Source organism: Aricia agestis, chromosome 11, assembly GCF_905147365.1.
Source record: "Aricia agestis chromosome 11, ilAriAges1.1, whole genome shotgun sequence".
Taxonomy (NCBI): Eukaryota; Metazoa; Arthropoda; class Insecta; order Lepidoptera; family Lycaenidae; genus Aricia; species Aricia agestis.
The window spans coordinates 14,395,926-14,412,931 of NC_056416.1; the positions used below are offsets into that span (position 1 = coordinate 14,395,926).

Here is a 17,006-nt window from a genome sequence, read left to right on the forward strand (position 1 = left end):
AATTATATTTTTTTTAATTAAGATGATACAGTGCTCCCAAAGTGATAATGCGCATAGAAATTTTCGTAATTTTTCGGCAACGATCGTATTTCCCGAGCCTAGTAGTAATAAGGAAGACGTCGCTGCAAGCGCTGTTTTAAACTTAACTTTAAGAGAAACGGCGCTTTTCAGGTGCCTGACTTTGCTTGGACGTTACCATGGTAACGCCGCGATGGCTTCCCGGTGAATTATGGCACTTATTGACGGACCGGCGACAGCGGACAGCCACCGGCTATACTATGATATTTACTTCTATTTCCTTTGATGCATTACAATTTACAGGATAATTTACTTAATTTGGGAGTACTGTACACCATAACCGGATGATATTACACTACAAGTGGCAACATCGTAGACTCGTAGTGTCATCCCTTTCAAATCAATCTAAGAAAAAAGGGATGACACTACGATGCTGCCACTTTTTAATTTCTTCACTTTTATGCCAGACTATAATAAATAGAACTCCTAAGTCCTATTACAAGTCAACAAATAAACTGGAAAAGTATTCTGAGATTAATCATAAAATATTATGGTCGAGTTTTACCCTACAATGATTGTTCACTGTTTTGTTTTATTTTATATTGCCCATAAATCTGAGCTGTACTTATTGACCCTGGTGGCTTGGTGGCTCAACGCCTATTGATACTACATAATAAGTAAGGTAATTAAAACTGCAGGAAAAAGGCAGGAGCCAGGAGGTATAGGTATACATATTACATACATGACAAATTATGAAGGAAAATGAAACAAAGCATTCTGTTGTTCTATTTTATTTGTAAATGGCAATAATATTTATTAGTTGTTTTAGTACCGGTTGGAGTGAACAGATTGCGGTTGATGCATCATACTCATATGTCGTTCCCCGTCTGTAGTACAAAACATTTATCTATCTACAACATTAAGAGGCTGTAACTACTGTCGAACGTTACCGACTCTAGCGAACGTACGTCGCGCTAACAACTATCGTCGAAGTCTAAGCCCAGCACGACGAATGTAATACGCTCGGACGTTGCACAACATGAATAGAAGTATGTATTAAGACGATCAAAGTATACTCGGGTACCTAAGTTAACTTGGTTGCTAGTATCATTAGGTCGCTCGAATGCACGTCACAGTAATCTTGTGTACATAGCTTGTGACGTCACAGCTTTATTTTCAAGTTACTTGTTACTTTTGGCTTGGCATAAATAAATATCAAATATATTGCAATTTGCATCGTGTGATGTGCCTCGCCCGAACGTATAAGCTATAGTGCGCATGAGCATGGAAACATAACATAATGACAGCTATTAACAACTGTAACATATGATGGATGAACAAATCCGTGACTAGAAAAGAGCCTCAAAACAATTTTGGACCTCCACCGCCATTTTTACAATGAATGGAGGCTCAGTAAGATGTTCATTGTTAGAGACTCCTCCCCATAAAAATAATTTCTATTAGCGATCTCAAAACTATTTGTAAGACACAGTGGTAACTTCTTAGAGAAATGTACATTTATAAAATCAAAATGGCAATAACATTACTCATAAACTGATAATAATATATTATACATGTACTAGTGGCTACACACTTCAGCCTTTAATGTTCTAAAACACCAAGCAAATTGCCACTGTGTGGGTGCAATGACATTGTATGACCAAAATATAGATTCAAACATGTAACTTGATCATATTTCCTTTGAAGTAAATGCAATAACTACTTAGGAGTTACGAGTACAATGGCAATTTTATAAATGCTTGATGTCAATGTTTTTTCTAGTTACATACATACATATCAAATAATTATTATTTACAACCCCTAATACATGACCAGGACGAATTTTTCTCCGGAAAATTTCAGACTTCTACAAAATCAACATGTTTAGCAAAAATACATTAAAGTCATTAGTCGCATCACTAGCTCGCAGCCTCGAAATTCCAAAAGAAAATAAACATAGACAATAATATATAAGTAACAGCTTGAGCAACTAATTTCTAATCTAGTTACAATTTAAATTAATGCAAGTACAGTCAGAACTTGGAGTAACTTATTAAAGATAAGCAGCGCAAAAAAGTTTAAGGACGAATATACACTTATTGCAGTAAGTATTGACAAAAAAACCAATTCCTTTTAAATATCAAATGTCGAGTGTTCGTTAAAGTCATTCCTTTACTGCTAAACGTTTAACTGATACGATTGCTTACATACATTTAAAATTTCCAATATAATCTAATCGACATCACATAATAAAATTAAGCCAAATATAAATACAAGAGCGGAAAATTATATATACAACGCGGCAAGTGAACGATTAGTGCGAAGCTGTCGGCAAGTCGTGATGAGTCTATACAATAACTTTACAATAATACAATATGAACAACCAAATAAATTATTTAAACCATTAAAATAATCGTTAAAGTATTAAAATAATATCTACATTTATGTACGAAGCTTCGAACCCACGCCCGGCCTTATATTATGGCTCGCAGTGCAGAGCTCTAGAAGTCCGAGTATGTCAGTTAATGGACAGCGGTGATGTTAATATTCAAGTTAACGCTTTATTAATTGAAAAACAATGTGGAGCAGTATCTCATAGTTTGTACTCGACCATGAAATACTAAAAATAATATAAAACACATTCCTCAAAATATAAAATGCAATTATTTGTAGAAAGTGAATTCGGTGGAACATAGGTTAATATTATACAAAGTCTTAAAATACATTAATAAAATTAATCACATTTGTAAATGTATCAAAATTTTTACATCCAGCGTAAAACAACATAATTCGTATACTTTCTTTATACATTTACGCCTCCGAGTGGAGTTTCCAAACAATTAAATCATCAAAAATACATACATATATTGCCAGCAAACCTCCGTTATTATTAGGGCCTCTGAAAGGCCTACGAAGTTCGGGTAATTGTAAAATTTAATATAACCCCCTCTTTTCTGGATATAAAAATGAAAAAGCTGTTAATAAAATTGGCTTTGATATTCGTCGTCGACAGCCTTAGATTGCGACATTTAAATGCATCGGTCGCAAATCCGTTACAGAAATTAGTTCAAAGAATAATTCACATACAAAATTCATACAAGTCCATCAAGTCAATACATAAACATACATCGAGATACCGCAAATAATTTCAAGTTACATTGATAACGCAGGGCGCACGCGCGCGTTAGAAAGGGACGGGTGCTACGTGTCGTCTCTTTCGGGGCGGCGGACGAAGCGGCGTCTGGCGCCTCTTTCGGGTCGGCGAGCGAGACAGCAGCATCGCGTCTCTCGCGAGCACTCAGCACGGTCACAGGTCCTTGAGCAGCGCGGACTTGGCGTTTTTGAGCTTGTCGAGCCGCTTGGTGAGGTGTTTGTTCTCCGTCTCCAGTTCCTCCACGCGGTTCAACGCCTCCCGAGCCTGCAACGCCACGCGTCATGTCATACACATGTCGTAATATTATGTTCTAAGTTATAACATATTCAACATGCTCGTCCTTTCAATATAAACACTCCTTTATGAAGGCGATATATGTAGCTTGCTTTTCTCAAAAGTTTTATATACAATTTTACGAGCAGTAGTAAATTAGTTTTATTTTAAAATCTCAAAACACTGCATATTTATTTTCTGTGCTTTAAGTTTTGCTCTATTTACTACTTGGCCGTAAGAGAGAGTTTAAGTATACGTTATTCATCTGTTATGGTCATAGATAATAAATATTATATATTTCTAAGTTTTTAATTTACTAGTGTTACAAGTCATGCGTTAAGACAAACACTGAAAAACTTAGACAAACAATAAAGTTGTTGTAAAAACTGTAATGTAACAAAAAGATTTAATAATAAAAAATCCAGTCTAAAGTTGCCTGTAGGTATTTTCATGATAAGCTACAAATAAGTTTTTTCGATTGTCAAAATATAATATTATGGCACAAGAAAGTGGAATGGTGTAGGAAAAAGTTATACAGGGTGCAATTAAACCTAACTGCCAATTTTTTTTTGGGGCTTAGGTATCATTAGGTGAGTCCATTAAACCAAAAAAAATATGGGTGTTAATTTTTTTACAATAACATATTTTATCCCAAAACAAATCGATGCACAATGGTCACTTCATAAGTTAATAATAATTGCGATTAGAGATGGGCACGTACCTGGGTATTTACCCATCTACCCGGTATTTACCCTCACGTACCCGGTAAATACCCGTATCTACCCAAAAGGGCGGGTAGATAAAATTCAATACTTAAGTCACAACCACCTCAAGAACGGTAATAGCTAGAGAGTTGAAATTTTCACAGATTGTGTATATCCGTTGCCACTATAAAAACAAATACTAAAAGCAAAATAAAATTAATATTTAAGGGGGGCTCCCATACAACGAACGTGTTTTTTTTGGCCTTTTCTGCTATCTTATCAATAATAGCAAAATGTAGGTACTTGAATTTTTACACAGTCTTTAGATGGATGTTAACTTTAATATTTAATAATAATATTAATATAAAATAAAAAATTAAGAGGGGCTGCCATACAAAAAACACAAATTTTGTCCTAATTTTTCTCTATAATGGTACGGAACCCTTCGTGCGCGAGTCCGACTCGCACTTGGCCGATTTTTTTTATTTACATTCTATTATTTTATTAATAATTTAAAATATTTGAAAAACCTTTAAAATATTAAAAAAATATATTAGAAAAAATATTAGAAGACCCTTGAAAATTACTTTTAAAATAGACAATGTATAAGTACCTGGTTAAAGAAATTATATAAAAAAATATGTAGGTATAATTTTTTATTATTTATACATATAACACGTCCTATCTTATATAAAATCTGATTTGCTTTGATTTGCTTCTGATTTTTTTAACTTCTCATTCTGCTAGCGATCTGACTTCTAGACATTGAACTAGTCGTTTTGAATTTCTTCTTTGTATGGGACGCATCCATTGATGCGTCTATATATTTACTATTTATCTTTATTTACAGAAGATTTTGTGGGGCTCGTCTTTTTAATCTTTTGAATGTTTGGTTTGGTAGAGTTTTTGTCAATTTTTTTGCCAATATATTGGGATGTCATTTTATCCTTTTACAATAGTTTTGAAGGGAGTTTTTATTCGTAACATAATATGGGGCTCCAGTTATTGAACGCAGGGTTTTAGATTGGAATCGTTGTAGAATTTCTGTGTTTGATGTGGAGGTTGTGCCCCACAACTGCATCCCATAGGTCCAGATGGGTTTGAGTATGCTTTTATACAAAATAAGTTTATATTATCAGCCAGTAAAGCTTTCGTAGCTGCTTGTCTAAAGCCTTTCTTTTGTTCCATATATGTGTTCTCCATGTTAATCGCCTGTCGAGATAAATTCCTAGGTATCTAACATCGTTTGACTGTGGTATTTTTATCCGATTAAGTTCTACTTCTGGACATGTTTCGTGTCTTAATGTGAAAGTTACATGGACAGATTTATTCTCGTTGGCTTTTATCCTCCAATCTTTTAACCACTATGATATTTCGTTTAAGGTTCTTTGCAATTTTGTCGATGCTCCATGGGCTGTTTGGTCTACTGCGAGGATTGCTGTGTCATCTGCGTATGTATATGTCAGAGCTTCATCAGTACTTGGAAGGTCTAATGTGTTTAGAAGGTAGAGATAAGGGCCCAATATACTGCCTTGTGGCACTCCTGCTTCGATTTCATGGAGACATGTGACACTATCTCCGTACTCAACATAGAAATATCTATTGCTGAGGTATGCGTTTATAAAGAGGTAGAAGTTTAAGGGTGGCTTTTTACGAACTTTATACAACAGTCCAAGATGCCATAATCGATCAAAGGCCTGTGATATGTCCAGAAAAATAGTAAGATTTGCTTTCAAAAGGTTTTTGAATTTCTTCTACCAGTCTGTGTACCTGCTCCACGGTCCCATGCGCTTGGCGAAAACCGAATTGGTGATCGGGTAACAGTGTACTCGCTCTGATTTCTGGCATCATGCGTTTCAGGAAGAGTATTTCTAAGACCTTGGAGGGCACTGGCAGAAGACTTATAGGCCGGTGAGATTTTTCATCCTATGGATCTTTTTCGGGTTTGGGGATTAATATTATAATCTCTACTTTACATTGCGGGGGGACAATTTTTTTTTAAATACACGCGGATTTGTGTGAGATATTTGATTCTACTTTCTGGTAGCTCTTTTAGTATTTTTGGTAAAATGTTTACGCCAATTTTCATGCTGGGGAAGATTGTTAAAGTGGTTCCCTTAAACGAGGATATACCATTGGTGACTTTTTTGTGGTGAACGCGCTGACTTGTGTTTTGGTGCGGTTAAATTAGACTGAGTTACGTCTACCCCATTCCACCCCGAGAAATATGCGAGAAGTCACATTATCTGTACTATCATCTGCATAGAAATGAATGCCGTTGGTCTGTAACATGTCATTGATATGCTGTATGAATAGGGTAGGAGATAGCACACAGCCCTGAGGGATACCAGCGTCAACAGATAGAGTATCAGAGCATTCACCATCAATTACGACTGCTAAGAAACTTGTGACCCTCTTGCATTATTTCTTGGATGTATGGAATCTTGGATAATAGTGAAATTGTATATATCCAAACTGACAGCTAATACCCATAGTTTCAATCGCCTGAGCCAACGATGAGTTAGGTACGCCAAGAGAGCCGAGCCGAGCCTTAGTAATCCCTGAGCGTCCAAGTGTCGAAGGGGCGGGCTACTGATGATGGACTCCATCATCTTAGAGAAGGTTATAGCGATTGATCTGCTGTTGGAAGAATTGGAACGGTCACATTTTTTAAGTATCGGGTTCTCAAAAAGCTGTCTTTCAAGAAGCCGAAACTATGTGAGTTGGATAGTTGAGCCAAAAAAGACGCGTAAAGACCGGAGCCAACTCTGGAGCACTCACTGGAGCTACTTGCACTGAGCGCTGATAAAACCGAATATCCGACATGACGCTCAAACTTCGTTACCATAACCAACCATACCGGTTGGCGGTTTCCGCCCTCATCATAAAGGGTCGAGTGGGACGACATGAGGACATGTCATAAGATCAGCATTCTCTTTTGCGTTTTGAAGGAAACACAGTGCAAGCGCTGTTTCACGCCGGTTTTTTCGGAGTCGACCCATTCGTACCGAAGAATCGCTCTCCCACGGTTAAAAGGGAAATTTTTTCTTTTAAGTAACGCACAGGCCAAGAACTTTTTATATTTGATCATTAGTTGCGTTTATACAAAAACAGTACTCATTTACATAATACATTAATTTGCATGTACATAATATATAGGTATCAAGACTGTAAAGGTGCCTCTTCACAATTGACCATACTGGCCCACTACTAGCTATCGCCATTGTGTAAACGGAGTAATGGTGTATGATGACGGACGATTTTCAGGCGTGGCGGGCAATGGCGTGGCCTGCAGTGGGTCATCGTGACATTGTGTACTGGTTATATAAGAGACAAGATTTTGCACACGTGTTCCTCTAATAAAGTAGGCATCCACTATAATTGTATTTCACAAAATTCTTACCTCAAAGAGGTTTTATACCTTGAGGTTGTAATAGCATAGGCTCAAGGTTAGTTAGTGGAACCTTATAATTTCTTAGACACAATTACACAACAATATTTCGTATTAAGTGCCTACAATTACTAACAAATATTGAATTACGAGAACCTATGTATTTTAGAATTTTTCAAAGTTTAGCCTAAAGGAGGGATGAATGTTTTGAAATTTCGCACGCGTGTTTCCCTTAACGATGAAGGCGTCCACTAAGACGATTTACTCAATTCCCAAAACTTTATCACCATTAAAAGGCAGTATACTTTAAAGAATATTAATATCACACATACAAAACCAAAATTTAGGAAAAAAGTTCAAAAACACAGCGTTACTCTTTGACATGCGGCCGGAATTCATGAAAAACATGGTTTTGTATTGCAAACATACATTAGTTTAAGACTTAAAGGGGCTTATTCGAACAGTTACGGGCTAGTGACCAAATTTGCATTATTTAATGGAGGTTTTACTAAGGATTTACTAAAAAAAATATGTGAAAACGTACGCTGAATTATAAATACCACCCACCATTTTTGGGTATTTACCCAATCTACCCGGTAAATACCCAGGTGGGTAGATTGGGTATTTACCCATCGCCCATCTCTAATTGCGATATTGCGACCGAGCTAGTACATCGCACGGCGCACCGCACAGATATCCAGTCGAGAGTCGAGACCGGTTATGCGTAGGGGTAAAGCGGGGGTGACGCGCGGGGTGGGAGGCGGGAGGCCCGCCGCCCGCCGGTAGCCGGCGACCGTTTAGTATCACGCGTGTAGTTGTATAGCTAACTCGTAATTATTTTGTTTGTCACGGCGCCCCCGGCCCCCGCGCTTTAATTAGTGTCTGTTACAATGTACCCTAACCACGATCGAGTGTTATGAAATGTGGAGGCATAGGTGGAGGTGCTACATTTAGAGTGGCGAAAGTTTACGTGGAACCCAGAGACTGTACGAGCAAGAAAGCGTTCCTCGTCTTCGTAACAGCCGATTGATGATTCTCGAATGCAGCAGCTGTACCCTGAATCTAAATCGCGAGACAATCAAAGACTCGGATTATGGACAGTTCGCACTTCGCAACACCTGCACACGCCTAGCCAGCCTCGAAGACATGCCTCTGACGAGGTTAAAAGTGACAAAGTTGTGCTTAACAAACTTTTAAAGACAATGTTCAAAACGCGCTAGACTTTGCTTAGAGCAAAACGGATTGCAGTTTGAACTCGTTTGAACTATGCTAAGTGTAGACAAGGTGGAAGTAAATAAGATTTAGAGGTGGGTTGTTTTGATTTTTATTTTTTAATTAGTTGTACTGTGTACATAAGTTAATTGAATTTTTAAATACGCCTAAATGCAAAGGATGTGGTTTAGATTTATTATAAATTTCTAAAGTGCTTATTTGTCGTAATTAAAAAGTTGTAATTTTCGATTCTTTTGATGTGTATCAATTAATTTTATTCTAAACATACCTGTCTACGATTTTTACATTTGACGGTCCTAAGTTCGTCAAAGTATGAAGTACTTGTACTATTATATATTCTGTGGTATGAAGGGAAAATTCGCAACTTATGATAATAACAAGAATACAGTGACGGATTAGCCCTTAATCAAATTAAGCAATTGCCTAGGGCATCACGTCTGAGGGGGCACCAGAAGAGTAAAGGTTCAAAAACCGATTCTAGTTGAGATACGGATAGGGGGACCCACAGGCATGGATTGCTTAGGGCATCAAGTAGTCTTAATCCGTCACTGCAAGAATGTCAATGGAAGGGCGGGGCCGGGCCGCGCATGTGTCCATATTTTGTGGTGTTTGGTAGGATAACTTTCAGAGGCTATTTCTCAAAATTTTAGTACTGAGTGATTATAAAAGAAGAAATACGTGTATTTTTATTTTTAACAAGGATCAATATATCCAAATTTGGCAGGAAGGTTAAATTGCACCCTGTATAAAGTAGAGTACAAATAGCCTTTGCTTTTGACATAAAAGTACTGGTGGTACACTGTACACGTGAAGGTTTTCTTGCACATCAGAGAAATTGATTCACAGGCAGATGGACCTATGCTATTTGGTCGGGTTATGTCAGGTCAATGTTAGCCGTTATCTGACCAAGACCGGCCCATTATGTCAAGACGTAACTCAGCCAAATTATGTATCATATATGTAGTGGGAAAGTTATCGCGTCTGTACAGTCGGCGGGTCACAGTAACAGGGCGGGGTCACACAGTCACTGTACCGTTAGCTGTCACCGTTATTGATTTCCGCCCAAAAGTCTACTACTTCCTGAACCTCCTGAAAAATAATTAAATACTAGTACAGTACAATCTCAGTTAAAGTGTCGATATTTTTACCCTGGTAAAACAAAAAGCCAAGCATACAAAAACTAAATGGTTTTTGTATCTTTTAATACATCCACAGGAGAATTTTTTAACGTGTTTGTACTGTACATATAGGATAAAATACACAATATAAACTTACTAATAAAAAAAATACATAGATGGCAAAAAATTTATTATCTGTTAGTGAATAAGTTTTGTAAATATTTTCAATAGTTAGTCGTTATGTGTATGAGTCCCCACTAGGGACTTATACACATAATATTAATTGCCTATCTAGGGACTCCAATCTCCATAGATAGGCAAAATGTCCATATATTATGCCCAAAATAATCCTGCGAAAAATAAATCACATCTTTATAGATAGATAAACAGCCCAATACATTCGGACGTTTACCTATCTGTCTGTAAGCATAAATGTGCTTGTACGTATATGCGTACGTACATACACGCACGTTCACGTATACGCGCACGCTCGCACTCACCTCTCTCTGCAGCCGTCGTCGCTCCTGTTTGAGTTGCTCCTCGTTCTCGTCCTGCTGCACGTGTTGCGCGCGCAGGCGGCCCACCTGCGCCTCGAGTCGCGCCACCGCCGCCGCCTGCAGCGCCGCCTCCGCCTCCGCGCGCGCCGCCCGACCCTTCGCCTCAGATACCGCCTTGCGGAGTGTCTCCACTGAAAACATAAGGGTAGCTTAGCAAAATTGGTACACAATATTCAAAGGAGATGTGAAACATGATTGTGTACGTAACGCTCATTGTGTAAACTCTAGTACGAAGTGGACTGTTTAATGGAGATTTTGCACGTGCAAGTATAGTAATTAGTGCATACATATGCTATAACCATTGTATGTAACAAATGCACATTGTTTACACAAGAAACCAAAGAGATGGATGGATTAGAGAGAAACATCAGTATGTCTTTCTGTCTGTCTGTTCACGCCCAAACCGCTGAACCGATTTTGTTCAAATTTGGTATGGAATTACTTGGAGTCACGGGAAAGGATATTATAGGATACTTTTATCCCGGAAAAATGTGCAGTTTCCGCGCGATAATTAAATTTTGGCGCAATAGAGATGCAGTCGTCTTCTAGATTTAGTATAATATTATAAAGTCTGTCTGAAGCGATTTTTTTCGATAGTCAAGCGGTTATTATACGTACGCTCGCTCTCATGCTCGCGGTCGTGATGTGAGGCGGCGCCGTTCTGCCGCGCCGCGCGCTCGTCGTTCAACTGCAGCTTCAGTTTCCGCACCTCGCCCTCCAGCGCCTGCTTCGAGCTTACCAAGTTTTGTAATCGGACATCTACAAATGTTGAAATGTTTTTCATATGAAAAATATGCACTTACTTTCATAATAATTGTGTCTGTTACTTATAAATTATAATACTTTTTTCGTGTCACTTTTCCTTAACGAAGGTTTAAAATTCTGGAGCTGTGTTCTTACTGCATAGACTTATTCATAAAGGATTTCAAAAATACTATATACTATATAGTGTATTACCTAGCGTGCCCTCGCCGGCGTCGTCGAGCAGGCGCTCGGAGGCGTGCGAGACGAGCGCGAGCGGCGGCACGGAGCCGTGCGACTCGCCGGACGCGGGCGCATCGGGCGCGGCGGCGGCGTCCACGAAGGCGAACCCGGCGGCGGCGGCGGCGGAGTCACGCGCCCGCACGGCGTCCCGCGCGCGCGCCAGCTCCCGCTCCAGCGCCTCGTGCTCGCGGCGCAGGCGCTCGTGCGCGGAGCAGCGGTCGCGGTGCTCGCGCTGCAGCTGCGCGTGCTCCTCGTGCAGCTCCTCCAGACGGTCGGCCAGCAGCTCGAGCCGGTAGCCGAGCGCCGCCTTGTCGTTGTCCAGCTGCGCGGTGAGGATCATCGCCTTGCGGAACTTCTCCTCCACCTCCTTCAGCTCGTGTCGGAGGTCCTTGACGCCGAGCACATCGTCAGAGTCCTCCGAGGCGCGGCGCGGGGAGTGCGCGGCGGGGCTGAGCGCCGCGAGCCGTCCGCCCGCCCGTCTGCCTACTGTCTCTGCAACACGACGACATCATGTTACTTTCACGTAACGTAACACACATAAGACAGTGGAGGCCTGCTGGCTGCTAGTACCTGATGTGGAGGAGACCCGACTCACCTGCGTACATGTCGTAGGCCTTGTCGGCGTGGTCCTCCTGCTCGCGCTGCTGTCGCTCCAGCTCCCGCATGCGGATCTCGCGGGCCTCCGCCCGCGCCGCGCGCCGCGCCGCCAGACGCTGCTCCGCCTGAAACATCACAAACGAACTGTAAGTATGGTTGAATGTGTCTAAACTAATTAATACAAAGTTAGAAACATAGAAACGTTTAAGCGAGATAAGGCTGCCTTCACATTACGTCGCAAGCACTGCAGCAGCAGCGCTGCAGCCGCGCGACTCTCTTTTGTATAGAAGTCGCGTGGCTGCCGCACTGCTTGCGACGTAATGTGAAGGCGCTCAAGTAGATCTATGTTGTGATAATTTCATTCATCACACCCATCCATAAAAATAATAATTTTAGCTATAATAGCAATTTAAAGTACATCTGCATTCAGAATACATTAATTGTATTTCACAATATAAACGCACTAGGATTGACCTGACAGAAATACCATTATAAGCTGATAAGTCGCCGAGCGCCGTGATAACAAAACACAATACATGATTAATCATACATAAATTGTTGTTATTTACCTGCCACGCGATATAAAACATTGTGGGACTTGGTCTAACTTTTATCGCTACTATAGGACCAACCGGCTCTTAGCAGGGGGATCGAAGTGGTATTCACATAGAACCGCACTAGCATACTGGGTGTGACTGCAGGGAGTCTGACCGGACGGCGGACGGCAGTAGGCGGCTGTACATCTGCCCAAAATCCGTTACACAATAGTACTAATTATAATAATTACTCACACTCAATAGCGATGAAGTCAATTGAGCGCTCGTCATATTACTACCTTGAGTGGTTGCGGGGGACCTGTATACCTGCCAGGTGTTTCGCGAGAGGAGTCCCTGACCGAGGGGCGAAGGCCGCGATCTTATTACCGGAATCTGGGTGACTCCGCATCTCAAGGCTGCACTGGGCCGTGCACTTGATGCCGCATCGACTTACGTTTCAGATCAGTGGGTCAGGTCAGATTAAGTTCCTGCATATTAGATTCGCACATCTACGTCAGCTAAAGAGGTACTTGAATTGCGGATAGAAACATGCAGATTTAAAATTGTCTTGGCTGAGGCAAAAACAGCAACCAATCAAAAACGCCGTTGAATAGAAACGAGTAAACGCCTGCCTAAAATCATCATTTGTAATTTGCAGTTTAAGTACTTAACTATGACGTACCATATTATCAGAACGTTTAATAACTGGCGTGTTGGTGTTGGGTAAGTATTTGCGCAAGCGCCGTATAATTCGGACAATTAACTTTAGGTGCGTTCAACGTTACACCACTTCCGCCTTACAAGTGAACGTAACGCTTTGCGATTGAACTTATTTCTAATAGAGGACGAATACTGAGTACGTATTTAATTTACCTAACATTATAGTGCTCCTCTTCCAAAATGAACTCAGTGAAAAACTGCAGCTAGATAATAATACTAAATTATGTGAAAATGGAGCGCTAGCATCAATTGTCACATTTTCCCACTGATTTGAATATTTATGTAAATGCGGAATTTTCAGATTTCCAAAAATGACTCTCTAGTCTCAACAAAACCAAGTTTTTGTTCCATGTTTCCATAAATAATATGTATAATTATATGTAGGCTCTAGACAAGAAAGAGTGCACTAAAAGTAGAGCCCATCCAAAAACACGAACTGAGATAAATTCAATGTTTTGTTTGTATGGGGTCTGTATTTAGGAGCTTTCATGATCCTAATCTCTATAACCATGAAAGCTTCTTCTTCTTCTTCTTTTAAAAATGGCCGCCTCGGTGAGTTGCCAATGTCAGAGTGGCTTAAAGGACTTTGCTCTATGTAGCGAAGGTCTGGTGAAGTAACAAGACGTGTACGGTTACAAAACAAAATAACATATTTACAGGAGTTGATTAACCTAAAACAAACACAAACACAAATGTTAGTAGAGACATCACAATAACTCGTCAACTACGTGACAACTGACAGTAGATAAGACCTCCAAATCGAACTTACATAGAGAAACAACAACGTCGCTGCGGCGCGAAGCACGAGCTCCGGTGATGACGCTTCCAGCACCAAGGCCATGACAGGTGTCACCACACTTACACTTGCGCTAACACTACATCGATGTCACTTACACTGACACTGCATAGATATCACACTCACACCGAATTATTACAAGTGTCACCAGGGCATAAGTAGCCGTAGCAGAACTCAGAAGAGTCTACACATGTGTTCACACCCAGCTCTTGTCTATGAATCTTCAAAACGCAGGTGCAAAGAGTGAAGCCCTACGTCATCCGCTAACGTGATTAGCACCGCCGGACTTATGTAACGCGTGACGACAGCCTGACACTCGCCAAACGAATATCATTCCTCAGCCTTCGCATGACAAATCCTCAACCCATTGTTGTAAATAGCCAGCTTTAATGAGTCGTTCTAACATCACCGCACACGAGTAAAACAAACACTAGCCTCAGATAATAGGATGTCCTTCTAAAACGAGTGTAAACACGTATGTATGAGATAAGATTGTCCACCGATTCGTATAGGTGTCATAGTCTAATAATATCTTGAGGTTCTGCGGAATATAATCAATTTCTGTCTTTTTCAATCTTTGAATATCCTTGTGTATCCTATATGCTAAATTCGTAACTGCTGGCAACTCCATCCCGTATCCAACACACAAGTAAACTTTCCAATTTTAAGGAAAGTAGCAAAATATTATTTGCTACTTTCCTTAAAATTGGCCTCGAAAGTTTAGGACTTTTTTGATTGTGGAACGTTCATTATGCAGAACTTGTAGGTGACTCACAGTCAACAGAAGAGCAAATCGCATAGGAGATTGCAGGAATTCCCCTGTTGATATCCGCAGATACAATATTCCCCCTAGTAACAATCATCAACATTTTCTTTACATTGTTACTAAATGTAGAGTAGGTCACTTATTTTAATTGAGAGTAATAACATTTTTGGCCACCTGCAGGTGCGGCTGCGCGACTCTATCTTATGTATCATCCCTGGCTTCATTCCATCATTACTATCAGGAAAGAACAGTATACAACTATGCACTAGTAAAAACTTATGGGCAACGTTTATCAAAAGGCAAAGACTAGTCTGCTAGTTCGCACTCCTGTTCAGTAACGTCATGCGGTGATCATTAGTAAAGTGTGTAATTAACCCAGTGGGTTACTTCATTAATGCTCTTTTAAGATACAGTCTTACCTGTCGCTTTACCTTAGCATTTGAAACAAATCACGACTCAAAAGGTATAAAGTCAGAAGGTTGCAGTAAGTTAAGTTATGACCCTAACAATTTTCGACTCTATATTATAAGGTGACAGATTCGTGTCAATAAAATCAATAACATGCAGGACTTATGTTGAGGCATTTAGCTGTTTATTGCCTAAGGCTAAGGCCGGAGGCATTAAATATAGCAGTTCTATTTAGGATTCTTTTACCTAACGAAATATAAGTTGTGACCTTGATCTAGGCAGCCGCGCTTGATTCTTGATCTCAATTCTCATATAATAATTTGTATAATATCTTGAGTAAGTACTGTTTATGTCCTAGTCTTAGACCGCTAAGTATCGTTATTACTTATTACTCATTGAACACGACTACATTGCTATCTTATCTATCGCAATTTCTTTTATGTACCCATGGTCATTTGTTTACCTTTGAAGTATTCTGTTTCTCACAATTCTTTAAAATTTAAAACCACATGTAGCACGAACGAATATTCTCGTTTTGGAAATAATGGAAAGGCGATAAGTTTACACAGTGATTCAACCTCTAACAAAAGTCGCAACTCATAAGTTAAATGCCAATGACGAAATCAACAAAAATGTTATGCCTAAATATCGAAGGCAAGGCACGACTTTTATTGGCATTATGTATTAGTTAATGCCGACGACTGTTCTCAATGACCCTGGCCATACTGTTTATTGTATTTCAGTTTGAAGTTTAACTAAAATACAATAAGCAGTTTCAACTTTACACAATTCAAAACTCAGGATAGTAAAGTGCAATTTCGCATAGCGGAATGGAACTTAAAAGTTGGAACTTGGAAGCTGAAATTTTATGGAGAGGGATCAGGAATCATTAGCTTAAGACTGCAATATGTTTTCAACGTACGTGGATATTGAGGTACATGGTTACATACATGGTTTTGTTGATCCCCGAGGATTCCCACTATGGAGCTGGTGCTGCAGTGTGAGTCCCGCCGTCCGTCCACCTCCACCTTCTCACCCTCGCTGCTCTCCGAATCCGCGTGTCCATTCGCTAGCTTTTCTTTGGCATCGTCCACAATTTCGCCGTTGACGGTCTCTACGACGGGCAGCTTGGAGTCCGGGCTGCGTTCGACGACGGTGGTGTCGTCTTCGGAGTCGCCGAAGTCGCCGTCAGTGAAGGCCTCCCCGCTCTCCTCGTCCGTATTCTCGGGGGTGGCGAGCTCCGATTTATTGCCCATCTTAACAATTGCACATCACTTGCACAAATCCAGTTATTGCACCTTCAGACTTTAAAATTGTTGGCGCATTAAGGTAATTCACTTTAGTACTATCTTATCGCACCACAAGTCGTTCGTCACAGAAATTCTTTGTTCCACTGATTTGGGTTGGTCCACCTCGTTCGGTTTATCGGTCCCGGTGGCACGGCGCGGTGCGTGCAGTCATCGTCGCGCACACGTCGCGTATGACTTCACGCGCTATCAATGTCGCCGGTCGCAGGCCCGTTACTGCAGCGGGCGCGCGGCCTAATCGCCGCGCACGGCGCACCGGAGGGGAAGCGGATATGCGAAGTGCATATAAAATATTTATCAAACCATATTATAAAGTCCGATTTCCGCATTCGTATATGGAGCTAGGATTAAGTATACTTTAAAATTTTATTTAGGAAATATTAAGTACTTACTCTACATTTCCGCAAGTTTAACTCTACCAAAGTTCATGACCATGAGTCGACC

At 40.4% G+C, this 17,006-nt stretch overlaps 1 protein-coding gene across 1 annotated transcript in view; it reads right to left on the reverse strand.

Moving 5' to 3' along the window:
• Positions 1-793: 793 nt before the first annotated feature.
• The window catches only part of LOC121731489 (dolichyl-diphosphooligosaccharide--protein glycosyltransferase 48 kDa subunit-like), a 36,707-nt gene continuing 20,494 nt past the window's right edge, over positions 794-17,006 (reverse strand). Inside the window, exons 10-14 of the mRNA XM_042120920.1 lie at positions 12,028-12,154; positions 11,406-11,924; positions 11,067-11,207; positions 10,392-10,579; positions 794-3,436 (exon numbers count right to left, since the gene is read on the reverse strand). Of these exons, the coding sequence (XP_041976854.1) occupies positions 3,326-3,436; positions 10,392-10,579; positions 11,067-11,207; positions 11,406-11,924; positions 12,028-12,154 (1,086 nt within the window). The 3' untranslated portion in view covers positions 794-3,325. The remainder of the gene's footprint in view (positions 3,437-10,391; positions 10,580-11,066; positions 11,208-11,405; positions 11,925-12,027; positions 12,155-17,006) is intronic.